At 34.6% G+C, this 13,387-nt stretch overlaps 1 protein-coding gene, 1 long non-coding RNA gene and 1 pseudogene across 2 annotated transcripts; all 3 read right to left on the reverse strand.

Moving 5' to 3' along the window:
* Positions 1–6,494: 6,494 nt before the first annotated feature.
* LOC128223591 (putative nuclease HARBI1) lies at positions 6,495–7,267 on the reverse strand. The gene is made up of 2 exons (XM_052932866.1): positions 7,092–7,267; positions 6,495–6,918 (listed from the first exon to the last, which is right to left on the reverse strand). The coding sequence occupies exons 1-2, from the start codon at positions 7,265–7,267 to the stop codon at positions 6,696–6,698; spliced, it is 399 nt and encodes a 132-aa protein (XP_052788826.1). The 3' UTR covers positions 6,495–6,695.
* A 565-nt stretch (positions 7,268–7,832) lies between these two features.
* Positions 7,833–8,528, reverse strand: LOC128223851 (uncharacterized). The gene is made up of 3 exons (XR_008259376.1): positions 8,480–8,528; positions 8,120–8,196; positions 7,833–7,891 (listed from the first exon to the last, which is right to left on the reverse strand). It is a non-coding gene; the product is annotated as an uncharacterized LOC128223851 (long non-coding RNA).
* Positions 8,529–10,665: 2,137 nt separating this feature from the next.
* The window catches only part of LOC128223593 (uncharacterized), a 39,669-nt pseudogene continuing 36,947 nt past the window's right edge, over positions 10,666–13,387 (reverse strand).

Consider the following 13,387-nt stretch of genomic DNA (forward strand, 5'->3'; position numbering starts at 1 on the left):
TTTGATGATATTTGAGCATCGTTCACTTTATTATCGATACACTCCAATGAGTCATTGACACTTTTCAAAGCATTTTTTTGTAGTCGATTCTGATAGCGCTAAGCTCTGTTTCATCAGGAGGACGTCGGCCTGTAGTGCTGCGATGGACGCCTTCAGTTGGTTGAACTCGGCTTGGCACTTGGAATGATCCGCTGTGTTGGGAGTAGAAGGAAGGATCCGTATTGATTTACGCCGCTGAGAGCGACGGGTGGTGCTTATTAGTTCCTTAACTAGCGAGAAATCCTCCCCTTCCATAACAGAAAGTAGAATTTTGATGTCCCTCGCCAGCTTCACATTAACAGTGTCGCCATTTCTAGTGGCAACAGGTCTTTTCAAGTCACTTTCTCGGTCAAAAGGATAACCATCGAGTTCCTTTACAATTTCATAGAACATTTTGCGGAGTGTTTCTATGTTTGACTCCGAGTTAGAGTATTCTATTAGCACTTGATTTATAAACATATCTGATGGAAAGTCCCTCAGCATTTGCTGAAGACGGGAGATTTCCGCGAGATCTTCTGCCGCTCCACATCCAACTAACAAAGAGTCATACAAAGTGTTGTCGGGGTCTGCGAAGGGTGGAGCGATATTGGACCACTGAAAGGGATTTGTAGTCTCTTGATGAGTATCAGCAATCGATGTATCGATCTGTGATCGTGAGGAGACCGGTGTGGCATGAAATTCTTAAGACCCGTGAAATAGGTCAGACTTACCATACTGCGCATGCGCAGACGGCGGTCAATGATCATCGAGTAATGGCCGTGAGATATGCAAGATTCGTCACTGCATGCGATGAATACTCGACGATTAGAGGAATTTAAGGGAGATTTCCATTTGATTGAATGAACTTACACCCATTATAAACATCATGTTGTTACAATTTATATTTTAGCTTCAAATAGGTCAAATTGAAACATGAACGTACTCAAATATGACCTGTCAATCGTTTCTGGTTGTCTGGTATGCACCACAGGTGTCTGCGCGTTGTTACCACTAACCCCCAACCCCCCCCCCCCCCGCCCCCCCACTCCATAGAACCCCACTCCCCCAAACTATAACTCTCCAAATTGTTTTTAAAAAATATCTAAAAAACATATCCAGATGTTGTTTTAACATCATATTCCGTCTTAAAACTGCACTCTCACAGATTGACTGTTTTGACAACTTTCTTAATGTTTGTCTCAGAATCAGTACAGTCATTGTCTTAAAACCAATTGTTTTCTTATTTGTGCTTATAAATTGATGTTTAATGGCTATAAGCGTCCAAATGCTTTAAGAAATTAGTGTCTAATTGCATATATAAATAATAAACATTGATATGATAACCTGCAATCCGATCTTTTGTCAGCAGTCTTCAACTACTGGTGTCCAAACATTCAGGGCTTCTGTTAAAGGAATTTTTAAAGTATATGACTCAGGATTTAGAAATGGATTCCAGAATTGATTCATTGGACGTACCAAAACTTCCATAAATGTGAAGAAAACTTTTGAAATTGAAAGCTTGGAAGTTCAAAATATCAAAACCTGGTGTCAATATTACTTTTATGCTCAAAATTTCAATCAGTTTACAAGCAAAATTAATTATTATGATATAAATCGGTGTAATTGGCATGTTATATTTGCCAAAAAAGACTTAAATCTTTCAAATTATGGTGAAAAACTTCCAAAATTGATTGACAGGAAGTGCATAATTCCAAGTTACCATATACAAGATACAAGAATATTAATTAGTCAGGTATATGTTAACAAGAATGAGCTATTTTTTGACATGATGAACAAATATACAGAATATTTAAAAAAACATAACAATGAGCCTGTGGCCCGGAAATAAAAGCATATAGTAAATTGAAGAGATATTGGAACAAGTATTTATAAAAGCCGTTTTGTACTTATATTCATGCATACAATTTTACAAAAAGTAAGTTGAATAGGGCATTCTAAATGGAAGCCCTCAACATTTAAGTAAAACATACTGTTTCCCAGACAAGAAATAAAAATTTGCTATAAAATTCAATCTATGAGTGTGCCGCTTTAACATCAAACTTTCTGACAATATCCGACCATACCCTACTCACACATTAAATTTGGTGAAAGGAAAAACATTTAGTTAATAAAATAGCATTTGATTAAGCTCTCTTGAGAGCTCAAGCCTCCTCACACAATGATGTAAATGATAAGAAAAAGATCCTTTTATAGCACTCCCTCTCTGGATATCGTTCCGAAACCCCCACACCTCAAACTTGATATAGCGCCAGGCCCTCCAGTGACAGCCCCAGTCTCCTCCACCCCCTTGCACAAATTGATTTGGGGCATTTTAAGCCTCTCCTTCCTCATCCGGCTTCCTACACCCTTCTTACACGCAATGTAGAATGAACCCCCACCCTCCCCTACCCCCTCGTCTCACGAAATAAATAATCAGAAATTTAATGTCTTTTCCTATTAAAAACAAGCATTTGTGAGACCCTTTTACAGTCTTTCCTACTGCCGCCATCTGTTTCATTCAATATACACTCCTCCAATGACAGTCCTACCCTCCCCCACCACCTTGCACACAATAATGTAAGATAAGGAATTTTCAAATGTTTTCCGGTAGTATTTGAAACATTTTATACCCCACTTCCCCAACCGACCCTATTCATGATAAGCAGTCCCTTACACAATAGTCTATGAACACAATGCCCCCCCCCCCATCCCTTGCACACTATATTGTATGTTCTTAAGTGTTTTCCAGCAATGTGTTTACCAGGTTTTTGGTCATTGGACAAACCCGTCTCAAATATACACTGGTTTATACAGTCCAGATTTTTGTCTGAATAATAATGAGCAAAGCAATGAGTCATTTACTGTGTATATTCCCAGCCAGTCTTGTGCATATTTAACAGGTCTGCTGAAATTCAGCAATATAGCTTGTCATCATTACACATCATTATTTGTGCATGTAACTGTAAATACTGTGAGGCTTTGGGCTTAGAAACTTGACGGTCATAAATTATGCTATTATCTTGTCTCAGTCTTGGGATTTTTGTTCCACTCTTTACAGCAATCCAGAACACAGTTTTGTGTTGTTAAATTTTAGAATGTAACATTAAAGCTGCCTTCTACAGATTGACAGGTCTGACGTTATTTTACATTTTGTGACTCAGCCTTCAATTTAAGTAATTTAAGATAAAACAATAAAACAGATCACAATTAGTTGAAGAACTGCAGAAAATTTCCAATTTCTTAAAGCGTAAATCATTATAGCCATAAAACATCATTTTCCAAATTTTAATTAAAAAAAAACAATTACATATTTTGTCAGTAGTCTTATATTACTGTTTTTCAGACTCTAATGCAGAAAAAGCCTAATTCATAGACAAGAAAATGTGGTCAAACTGGTCAATCAAACTTTGAGAGAGCAGCTTTAACAGAGACTATATATGATATATTTTGTTTCTGAGCCAATGGTGTCGCATAGGTATATAATAAGTTTGCAATTCACATGTTTAATATTCAATCTTTTAAATCAATTCAGCGTGTTGTAAAAATGTTGATGGATATAAAGATAATACTTACTTAAAGGTTCCCCCCTCAAAAAATGTTTTTGAAATAACTTATACGGTCAAAGAAAGGTGACATAATTATGCCCTCCCACATTTGGGAAAATGCTGATGGATAATCTGACGATTAATAAGATATATGTTGAATAAAATGTTATATGATATGAGAACACAGATATCATACACTTCTGCAACCGAAATTTAAGTAAAAATTAGGTGACATGAAGAAAGATCTTAATTATTAAGAATGGGCTGTCAGAGTAATCATTGTGTCACAGAGTTATAAAACAAAAATTATTATTTATATTTCTCTCAAATATATTTAATAAGGAAATATGAAAAGCTTAAGCATTTGTCATGAAAAGCTTAAGCATTTGTCTGCAAGGCCACATGTGGAAATCATAGATACTAGTTACTATATATTATTATGGTATAGTGGGTAATTCATAGTCTTTGCAATATCAGTTACAGACATCTGCTAGACTTGTTCTTAATTATTGGACATACATTTAGATGATTGCAATTATAACATGAAGGTGTGAATTAGATTTTTATGGGTTCTGGACAATAGTAAGTTACATCAGGGGCTGGTATGAATGAATGCTTAATAACTATAAATTGTGTATGGTTAAGTTATTGGTTGGTTATGTTATATGGGCGTGGCCTAAACTGAAATTGTTTGTTGTGATGTAAATGGTATGGTGTTGGGGTTGGGAAGATGTATTGTGTATTGTAACAATAGAGTTGATAGTTGATAAGTGGCAAAAATTGCTATACTTTCTCAAAATTAGAAAGTTGTTCTTAAATTTCATAAAATAACACATATAAATCTATAGACTAGAGATGATTTTTATTTGCAATTTATAAATTTTCATATAATTAAAAATGCAAGAATGTACTATACTATGAAGAAAACTGTAGATTAACGTAGCACTGGGAGTAAATGATGAATATATATTTATATCATGTTCAACACTACTAGTAAGAACATAAAATAACAATGAATTGATGTTAAATTATGAATTATTATATATAATTACACTATAGGGAGAACTATATTCTTCAATAACACATTTTAACAGTATTATTAAAAAGCACATATTAAATATTTATAATTTATGTAATAATTGATATGAAATTAAAACGTATATTAACATTAACTCATAAAACAGCACTTTTATTCACACAGTCACATTTACTCAGGATAACTAAATAGGAAGCAGCATAAAAAAATGCCATTATTTCCAAATCGCCTGTTTGCATCTTATGCTTAAACAGTACTTGTTAGGGAAGTGGTGTTATGTTATAAATAAATAGGGACAAGAAGAAACCCGGTGACAATAGCAAAAGAGACTTAACAAAATTATGCATAATGGGGCGGGGGGGGGGGGGTAAACTTAATTACCCTTGCCATCTGGTAATACCCATTTGACGAGTACACTATTATGTCTACACAAATATTAAAAAAAACAATAACATCCTTATATTAAAAGTTTGGCAACAGTAATTGTAGCGTGGATGCTTTGGATTATAAATTATATTGATGTCTACACAGTAAATATATATCTAAAGTCAATTATTAGTCATCTTTTTAAAAGATATCATCTTACAATTATACCCATTAAATGATGGGTGAAAGGAACAGCAAAAATATATCAATAAAATTATCAACATCGTAATTTTTTTTCAGGCTCAGCGTACATGTATAACATATATTTTCTTGACAGTATATAATCTGGCTAGTTTGAAATTCAATAAATTGAAGGATCGCATACCAACAAGTTTTTTAAACCTCACCTATCAATGCAATGATAGGGGTTGTGAGTACTGGTATGCACCAAGGATTTTTTAAGTATAATGGTATTTTAATAAAAAATGCCTTTGACATGGAAACACCAGAAATAATTAGTACTGTCCCGTTTCGGGAGTTGAATTATAACTTGCAGCTGTCCATGTGGTTTGGTGTAATTGGACTTGTGATTTAAAATAATAAAAGGGGTGGTATATGGCACCTGTACATGAAAATGCTCATATATAACCAACCACAGGGGCCGCCCCAGGTCAGATTAAGAATTATTAATAGTAAAAATAAAAATATTTATATCTTATTAACAAAAGTGTACATGTTGCTGTATTGCCAGGCAAACCAGGCTGAAGAATGTAACCAGTCCCAGAGTATAAGACTCCACCCTATGATGTAACAAAATATGGAATGAATTAATTGTTCCTATTGAGGCATAAACATAACAGTAGGGGGACCTTTAAACTCATTGCGGAAGTTCAAAATCAGGCTAGAACTTATTGAATGCCTATCTGCAATTTCATTGGCTGAGAATATAGATTGTATTCTAAACAAGAATAGTTATAGCTGGTGTGACTTTATGCTATGAAATCATGAGCATTTAAGGTGTTAATAAAGACAAACCCTGGCTAACCTTTATCAAAAAGATAAATTTGGAGGGCAAACACTCTGGACTGTCCTGATTTCTACATTCAGTTTTTTTCAATTAGATATGGGTTTTACATTTTTATTCTTGTATGCTGGGTTGAATTATAAAAATCACCCTCTAAGCCTTTGGATTGTATAATTTTGATTTTTTAGCTTTGGCAAAGTTATTGGATAATTAAAAAAAAACATCTCATATTTTGGATGGTAAAATAACTCGCCCCTGGAAAAAACACCTCCCATCTTGTAGGATAAGAGTACAAGACACCTCATACCATTTGTACAAGACTGGCAAAACACCATTAAGTCTTAGTTTTCCCCATACATTTAAAAGGGACTTTGGAAAACGAATGATTTGTTTTGGCATTTCTTTGTTCTTTGTTCCATTTTGACAATTCATATCAATTGCATAAATTACATATATGACTTGAATAACAGTTAATTGTAATACTTGTACAAAATGACCACTCTGTTAATCAGGGCAACATGTTTAGTCCATTTGCAACCAATAACTTCCAGGTAAAGGTCACAATACTGTATATTTGTTGTTTACTTTTACATCACTTAGTAAGTGCACACATTCATTTGTATTATACTTTGCATCATGTATTAACACAAAGCAATCACAAACTATTTAAATTAAAGGAAATGGAACAAACAAATTACGTTCAATTTCACACAAAAGTGTTCACAACTCGTCGTCGCAGTTCTTGCACCTGCAAGCCTGGTTGTCCCATCCAGGCCTCCATAGCATCTTGGCCTGGGTCCACTACTTGGGCATCGTCCAGTGTCAGACCCCAATCCAAACACATATTGTGCAACCTGGCACATGCCATAAAAATTGCACACGACTTTTCGGGACTGTAACTCAACACACCGCCGGTTTTGTGGAGACATCTGTAAATTGTAAACATAATGGTGATGTTACGGATCGTAACAAGAAACAGTGTCGTATAAAATGCATAAGTAGATGGGCGAGTAAACATGAAGAGTGTTCAATTCTAAAATAAGGTTCAACTATAAAGTCTGTGTTCGATGAGGTATATGGTGGAAGGATAGAGATAATCCACCGAAACCTTCCTTTCAGGATTCCAAAACTCTGCTCGATAACCATCCTTCCCTTGCTCTGCGCGTTGTTATATCTTGCTTCAGCAGGCGTTACGGGATTAGCAAGCGGAGTTAGCAGGCTGGTAGTGAGTGGATAACCGCTATCAGCCATAAGCATCCCTGGCCTCTCACTCTCCATGTGTTCCTGTGTTAGATAATGGACAAGAAGTGGTTTTAAAAATCAGTATGTCTTGCATTTCTAAGCAGAAAATAACGTGTGTCAAGTAAACTGTCAAAATATGTGCACCTAAAGGTTTGAGGTTGGTTAATATTTAAAGGATAAACAAGTACAGTAGTCGAAAGAAAAGTTCTTAGGTTTGATGCATGGACCTATCATGATTCTAATTGTTTTTCCAAGGGTTTCCAAATAGATAAACAAATGCCAGCAGAACTCTTGTATATAATACATGGCTTACGTATTCAGTCATATAGCCATTTACTTCAACGATGAGGTGTTTATGACGGAAGAATAATGCTGCGACCCTGGCCACTTGGCGACAATGTCGATGAACCTAATATATAATAGGAAAGGGCTAAAACGATCTGAAAATGCAATGATTAAATATTAAGGTCGACAATTACAGAATACCGATAGATGATCTCATTACCTAGATATATAGGTAATAATCAAATAAAACGATTTACCTTCTGTCGTGGCTACATGTAGCCATCACATTTATAGCATGGAATCTTTTCCGGCATATGTAGGCTTCGCCACTGTCTTTCGGGGCAATGATAGGGACGAGTGTTCCGTCGACTGCACCTATATTAAAATACATCAAGTAAATAACAGATTGGTGTGCACCTTTCATCAGAGAATTACCTTTTCCCGTCGGACCATTTTTCAATTTCAATTCAAATTATTGAAATAAGTTCCTGTATCATTTAAATATAAATGAGTACGAAATACTACTATTAAAAAATACGAACTTTCAACCCATCAGTTAGTATGCATGAAGTCATATAGTCATTACTTATACGTATTGCCTACCTACGATATTGGCAATTTTGCATCTTTTGTAGAAGCCAAGTTTTGCTTCTGCCAATTCTTGTTGTGTTCTTGGAAATCTGGCAAAAGAAAGTGTTTCATTACTACTGCGTTAAACACAAAACTATGTTGATCTATACTGTGATTACAGAATAAAGAACTCTGTCAAATAACCTGTAATGTTTAAGGTCCATCCACACTGCATTGTGTATTTTACTAGTATGATGGCATATATATATAACGCGCTTCGTAATTTAAGGTATACGACAAGGGACAAAAACAAAAATAGACGAAGAAAGGTGGGGGGGGGGGTATTGCACACAAATAACACAATGATTGAGTTATATCCTTTAAGTAACTTACCTTATATTGTCAATATTTCGATTTACAGCGTCTACAAACTCATGCAACACCCTTGACGCTGTTTGCTTCGAAATGCCGTGCAGGTCGGCTACCTCTGATAAGAAATTTCCTTTAGACAGAACTCTAAGCCCAACCAGCACCTGTTACACAAATTAAGTAGTTTGCATTTTTACAGAAATATTAAATTTTAAAAAGAGCTTTTCGTAGCAATACATATTTACGTTCAACCCCTTTTTTCACTAACTTGTTTAGTACGTCTGCTTTATATGAAATGCATTTTTCCAATACCTTTTTGAAAAAGACTATAGTGTATGATTACTGAAATAGGCTATCGATGATTCTCAATACATGACGTCATTGTTATTGACCTCATTTTATCTGGAACTTTATGGCTTTAAATATTTACATGTTTGAAGGATTTACGGTGCATTTCATTGTTTGTGGCGAGCCCTGCTGATGTTTGCTGGACTCGCCTTCTTACTATTACTATATTTCACAATTATCGGATAACATGGACAATGAAGGTATGTGGTTTTTGCAAAGGTTTTAAAATGCTGTGTCATTCTCATTTCGTTTTGAGGTAGCTTTTTGAGGTCTTCATTGAACTTGTTTTATTGCTCATAAACATACAGTACAGTACATGCTACCTGGTGTATCTTTATATTGCTCTTCTTTGATACATCATTTATAATACTTATATAAAAGCATTGAGTTAATTCAAGCACTCAATGAAATTTTGAATAAATTATATAGATATAACTGACGGTCTTTTTTTAAGAGTACCAGTACAGTTTTACCTTCGTCATAGACGATACCGATTGTGACCTGTTTGTAGGAGGTGAAAGGTCATTTCTTAGGTTATCTTCCAAATAAATAATGGCGATTCGTGAGAGTCTATATCGGTCCACAACCTCCACATCTGACAGATGATCTAAGGATGAAATGTGATCCTTAAAGGTGCGTTGTTTTCTTCTTCTTTGGTCGAAAACAAACAACGCCGCCATATTTACGAAATTTACGAGAGCGTTTCACCTGTCGTAACTTTAACGCACCAGTTAAGTTAATCGTAAGTTTACGAATCTTAGTAAGACGCGGTTACGATCGAAAATTTGCCGTACGACAAACTTACGATAATATTTGCGCGTACGATCGTTGATAATACGCCCCCCTTGAGCGGGCCTTACAGGAGGAATAGGAAAGAATAACGCTTCACGTTATTTGTACACTAATAAACAGCATGATACGTCGGTGTGTTGATGTTATTGAAGCGAGGGGTAGCCACACTTGATATTGACATCGACAGAATTTTTCATTTGGATCCCTATGCTAATTACGAAGTGTAAAATACTTAAATCATGTAGTGTCTGTTTAAATTGCTTACAAATGTAGGATATTAAATTAACTAAGTGCTAAGTCAAATCGATTTACGTTAATAGTATTAATTTCGAAATTTATTTCACAAAGTAGAAGTGCTGACATAACCTTTTCTTCTGAGCATATAAAGGGTTTTACATTTAAACGTTCAACTGGTTTGAATTATTAATTTATCAGTTTTGAGGTACTTTCGTAAAAGGCCATTTTCTGTCCACATTTGAATTTTACCTAAATATACATAAACAAACTAGATCCACCTCTACGTCGTCCGAAAAAATCAAACGTTTCTACCTAAATATATTTTGCTGTGTTATCAACATAGTATTAAACTTTTTGCTACTCAGCAAGTTTCTGTAGCATTTTGCATATATACTGTAAACATGTAAGTTAGTATATGTCTGTCCACAAATTATGTTAATACGGTAGGTCGACTTTACTGTAATAAGTCAACGTATAAGTATGTTCACATAGTTTGTGGACACAAATAAGTCGTCATAACAATTTAATAAGCTTGACGCCGTAATAATTGAATGTAACTAAATTGATAGCTTTGGAGAATATAATTGTACTGTTTCAATATTTTTTTCAATTTTGCAAATATGTAACCCCTATTTGAAATGTAAAATGTGTGTTTAACTAAGTAATCATATAATTACTAAGTAAGTAAACGATTATATTGATATGTGATGTGGCTGGTCATGTTTTGTATGGATATCATTTATTGTTTGATTTTGTTATCTCGGACTTACACTCCACGCGTCATACAATAAGATATATAGATTATTGTAGGAAACAGAAAACATTCCCACACAATGATATTTATTAGAAAATAAAAGGAAGTGCATCAATAAAACTCGTCTCAACGTAGTGTAAAAACAGACAACAACAAATCTAAAGTAAATCACTGATTGGAAAAAATGGCACAAGCCATATATACGCAAGCATAGAGATACCCACATAACTAATACCTTAGAAGGAATGATATAAAAGTACACGAACATATAATAAAGAAAGTCAATGAATGGAAATATAAGCCACAAGAAAAATATATACTAGATAATAATACAGCACATATATTGGACGGAATAACATAAAGAAATTATAAAATGAAATTTGAATTGTAAATTGTTTTCGATGAAATTAATTATGAAAGAAATAAAATAAAGATAATATAGAAAATAAAAAGCACACAGTAGTTAGGTACATATATGAATATATTGAAAGCTAAGCTAAATAATAAAATGTAAAACACACAGCTTTGCAACAACTACGCGCTTGCGACTAACAAGTAAAATATTACATTGTGAATATTGTCCTGTAAACGCTCGAAATCCCTGTTGGATAAGCACATGTTATGGTAAAGAATAGCTCTGATATCTTCGGAGAAATCAGCGTAGACGACGGAGCCACAATATCATATGTATGTCCGGTGTAATAGCTGATGTCAAGAATATCGGTGAATCCTTCTTTCGATCCCACAACGAGGCTAAACACAACTGGAATTTCCGGAAGTGTAATCGAATGCCTGTTCCCAGTCGATGTGAATAAGATGCTCGTTTCGAGATGCAAGCATTGGACTTCCTAAAACATTATAATAGATTGTTTTCAAGATGTCATAGATGTTCAGCTTGACAAGTACTACATTAATTTTAGAAGACTAATTAAGCCCAAATTGATTTGCTATGATTAGCTCGGCATTACCTCTGACTATTATTCCTAAATTCTTGTGTAAGCCTTTACATGTTAGCTGCAATGAAACAATATTAATCCATGGACATAGTTAAACTTGCAATCATGTTAAAAGTTAAATGTAACAACCATAAAAAAAATCGAGCAGTATAATTGTTCTAAAGAAGTTAATCGAAGTGAACTGCCATAACGTAGACAATTTGGAATAATATTAATTAAATATGCAATGCAAATGCAATGCAGTCGTTAAAAAGGTTTCTACTTCAAGTTTAAAACGACTGATATTTATAAACCGCTGTGAACAGCAGTCAGTCTAATAAAATCCTAGCATATGACTTTGTTGTTTTCGGTTAACGCTTGTTGCAGATGACTTTCTATTAAATCATGCTTCTTTCGATGGTATCGTTTTATGCACCTTTTTATTAATCAATAATTAACTTTAGTCTAAATCAAAGTTTTTTATCAAATTATTTGATAAACATGACATAATTATTAGAAGTTGTTGTAGGGTATAATATAGTCTCACCTGACAAGGTCGGAGGTTGGCTGATGGTGAATAACGAGGCATTAACAGCCTCACCTCTATGTTGTCCAGTGTTTGTAGCCCTGACGCTTACGTTTAAAGTTTCTGTATTGTGTAATGTTAGTCCGCGAGCAGTTGCCACTGTCTTCAAGTGAACATTGGTCCAGTCTACAATGGTAGAATTTCTTTCGTCCGATATGCAATATTCGTAAAAGTCAATACCGGATATATCTTCGAATCCTGACCAACTGATTTGTACCATAGATGTAGTTTGATTGTATTTTAGTAGGGCCTACAGTAAGCGGTATTGAGCTGATCAGACCTTCGTTTACTGGTAGAATGTTAACTGTTGCTTGGTTTGAGGTAATGAAGTCCATGGATACGGTATTAGAAGCTACTAGTTGTTGTCGTTGCTAGTTCAACATTATTGACACAGTTGATATTGACGTACACCTTATCGCCGTGGTTAAGCTGCAGGAGGTTCGACTCACACGATGACAGAGTATCTGCATACCACTGGTATTGTACATTGTCTTTGTTTGGAAGCATTCCTGCAACATAATACGAAGGTTGAGTATGAATTGCACACGTCGTGTTGTATAAATCAAATTTGTAATATATTAGTGATTTCCTTGTAAAATTATAAACTTACTAATTTTCCGTCTAGCAAACTTCAAATTACATTGTATACCAAAACGTTACTTACCAATAGAACAAGTACAATGTTTGATATTGCTCTCATCGTCTAGGGCATTCCAGGTTGCAATAACCTGCACTCTCGAAGCGATTTCACCCGACTCATTGACATAGACTACCGTTGCTAAAGCCTCCACATCGGTGATAATCGGAGAAGTGTGGTCAATAATAATTGGTTCTGTTGATTGGAAAACAGATGCCAGGCCTGCATGATTCTCAGCTATAACCGTCGTATATAATTTCATCGCATGCCCAAGATGGCCTTTAATAATCCCACTCATTATATCAACATGAATGGGAGTTAATGGCTGAATTTGAAAGCCCCCAGGTGTAGTACCAGCACCAATTTGTACCTGGAATTATATCATAAAAAGGCATGAAAGTCATTACCATTAGTTATGTATCCGAAAATTAAAAGCACTATATATACATCATATGCATGAACATCCCTATTAGCCACAGCAGGTATACTAACATGTAATTTAGTAATAAATAATTAAAATACCTAAATAAAACGTTAAAAACAATCCTGTTTTACCGATATTTGAATTTGAAGGAGTGTTATTATAATCATGTTAAACGTATCCAAGCAAATGAACTTTAAGTTTAAAAATTGCAATTTCTAT

This window comes from Mya arenaria, chromosome 17 (genome assembly GCF_026914265.1).
Source record: "Mya arenaria isolate MELC-2E11 chromosome 17, ASM2691426v1".
Classification (NCBI taxonomy): Eukaryota; Metazoa; Mollusca; class Bivalvia; order Myida; family Myidae; genus Mya; species Mya arenaria.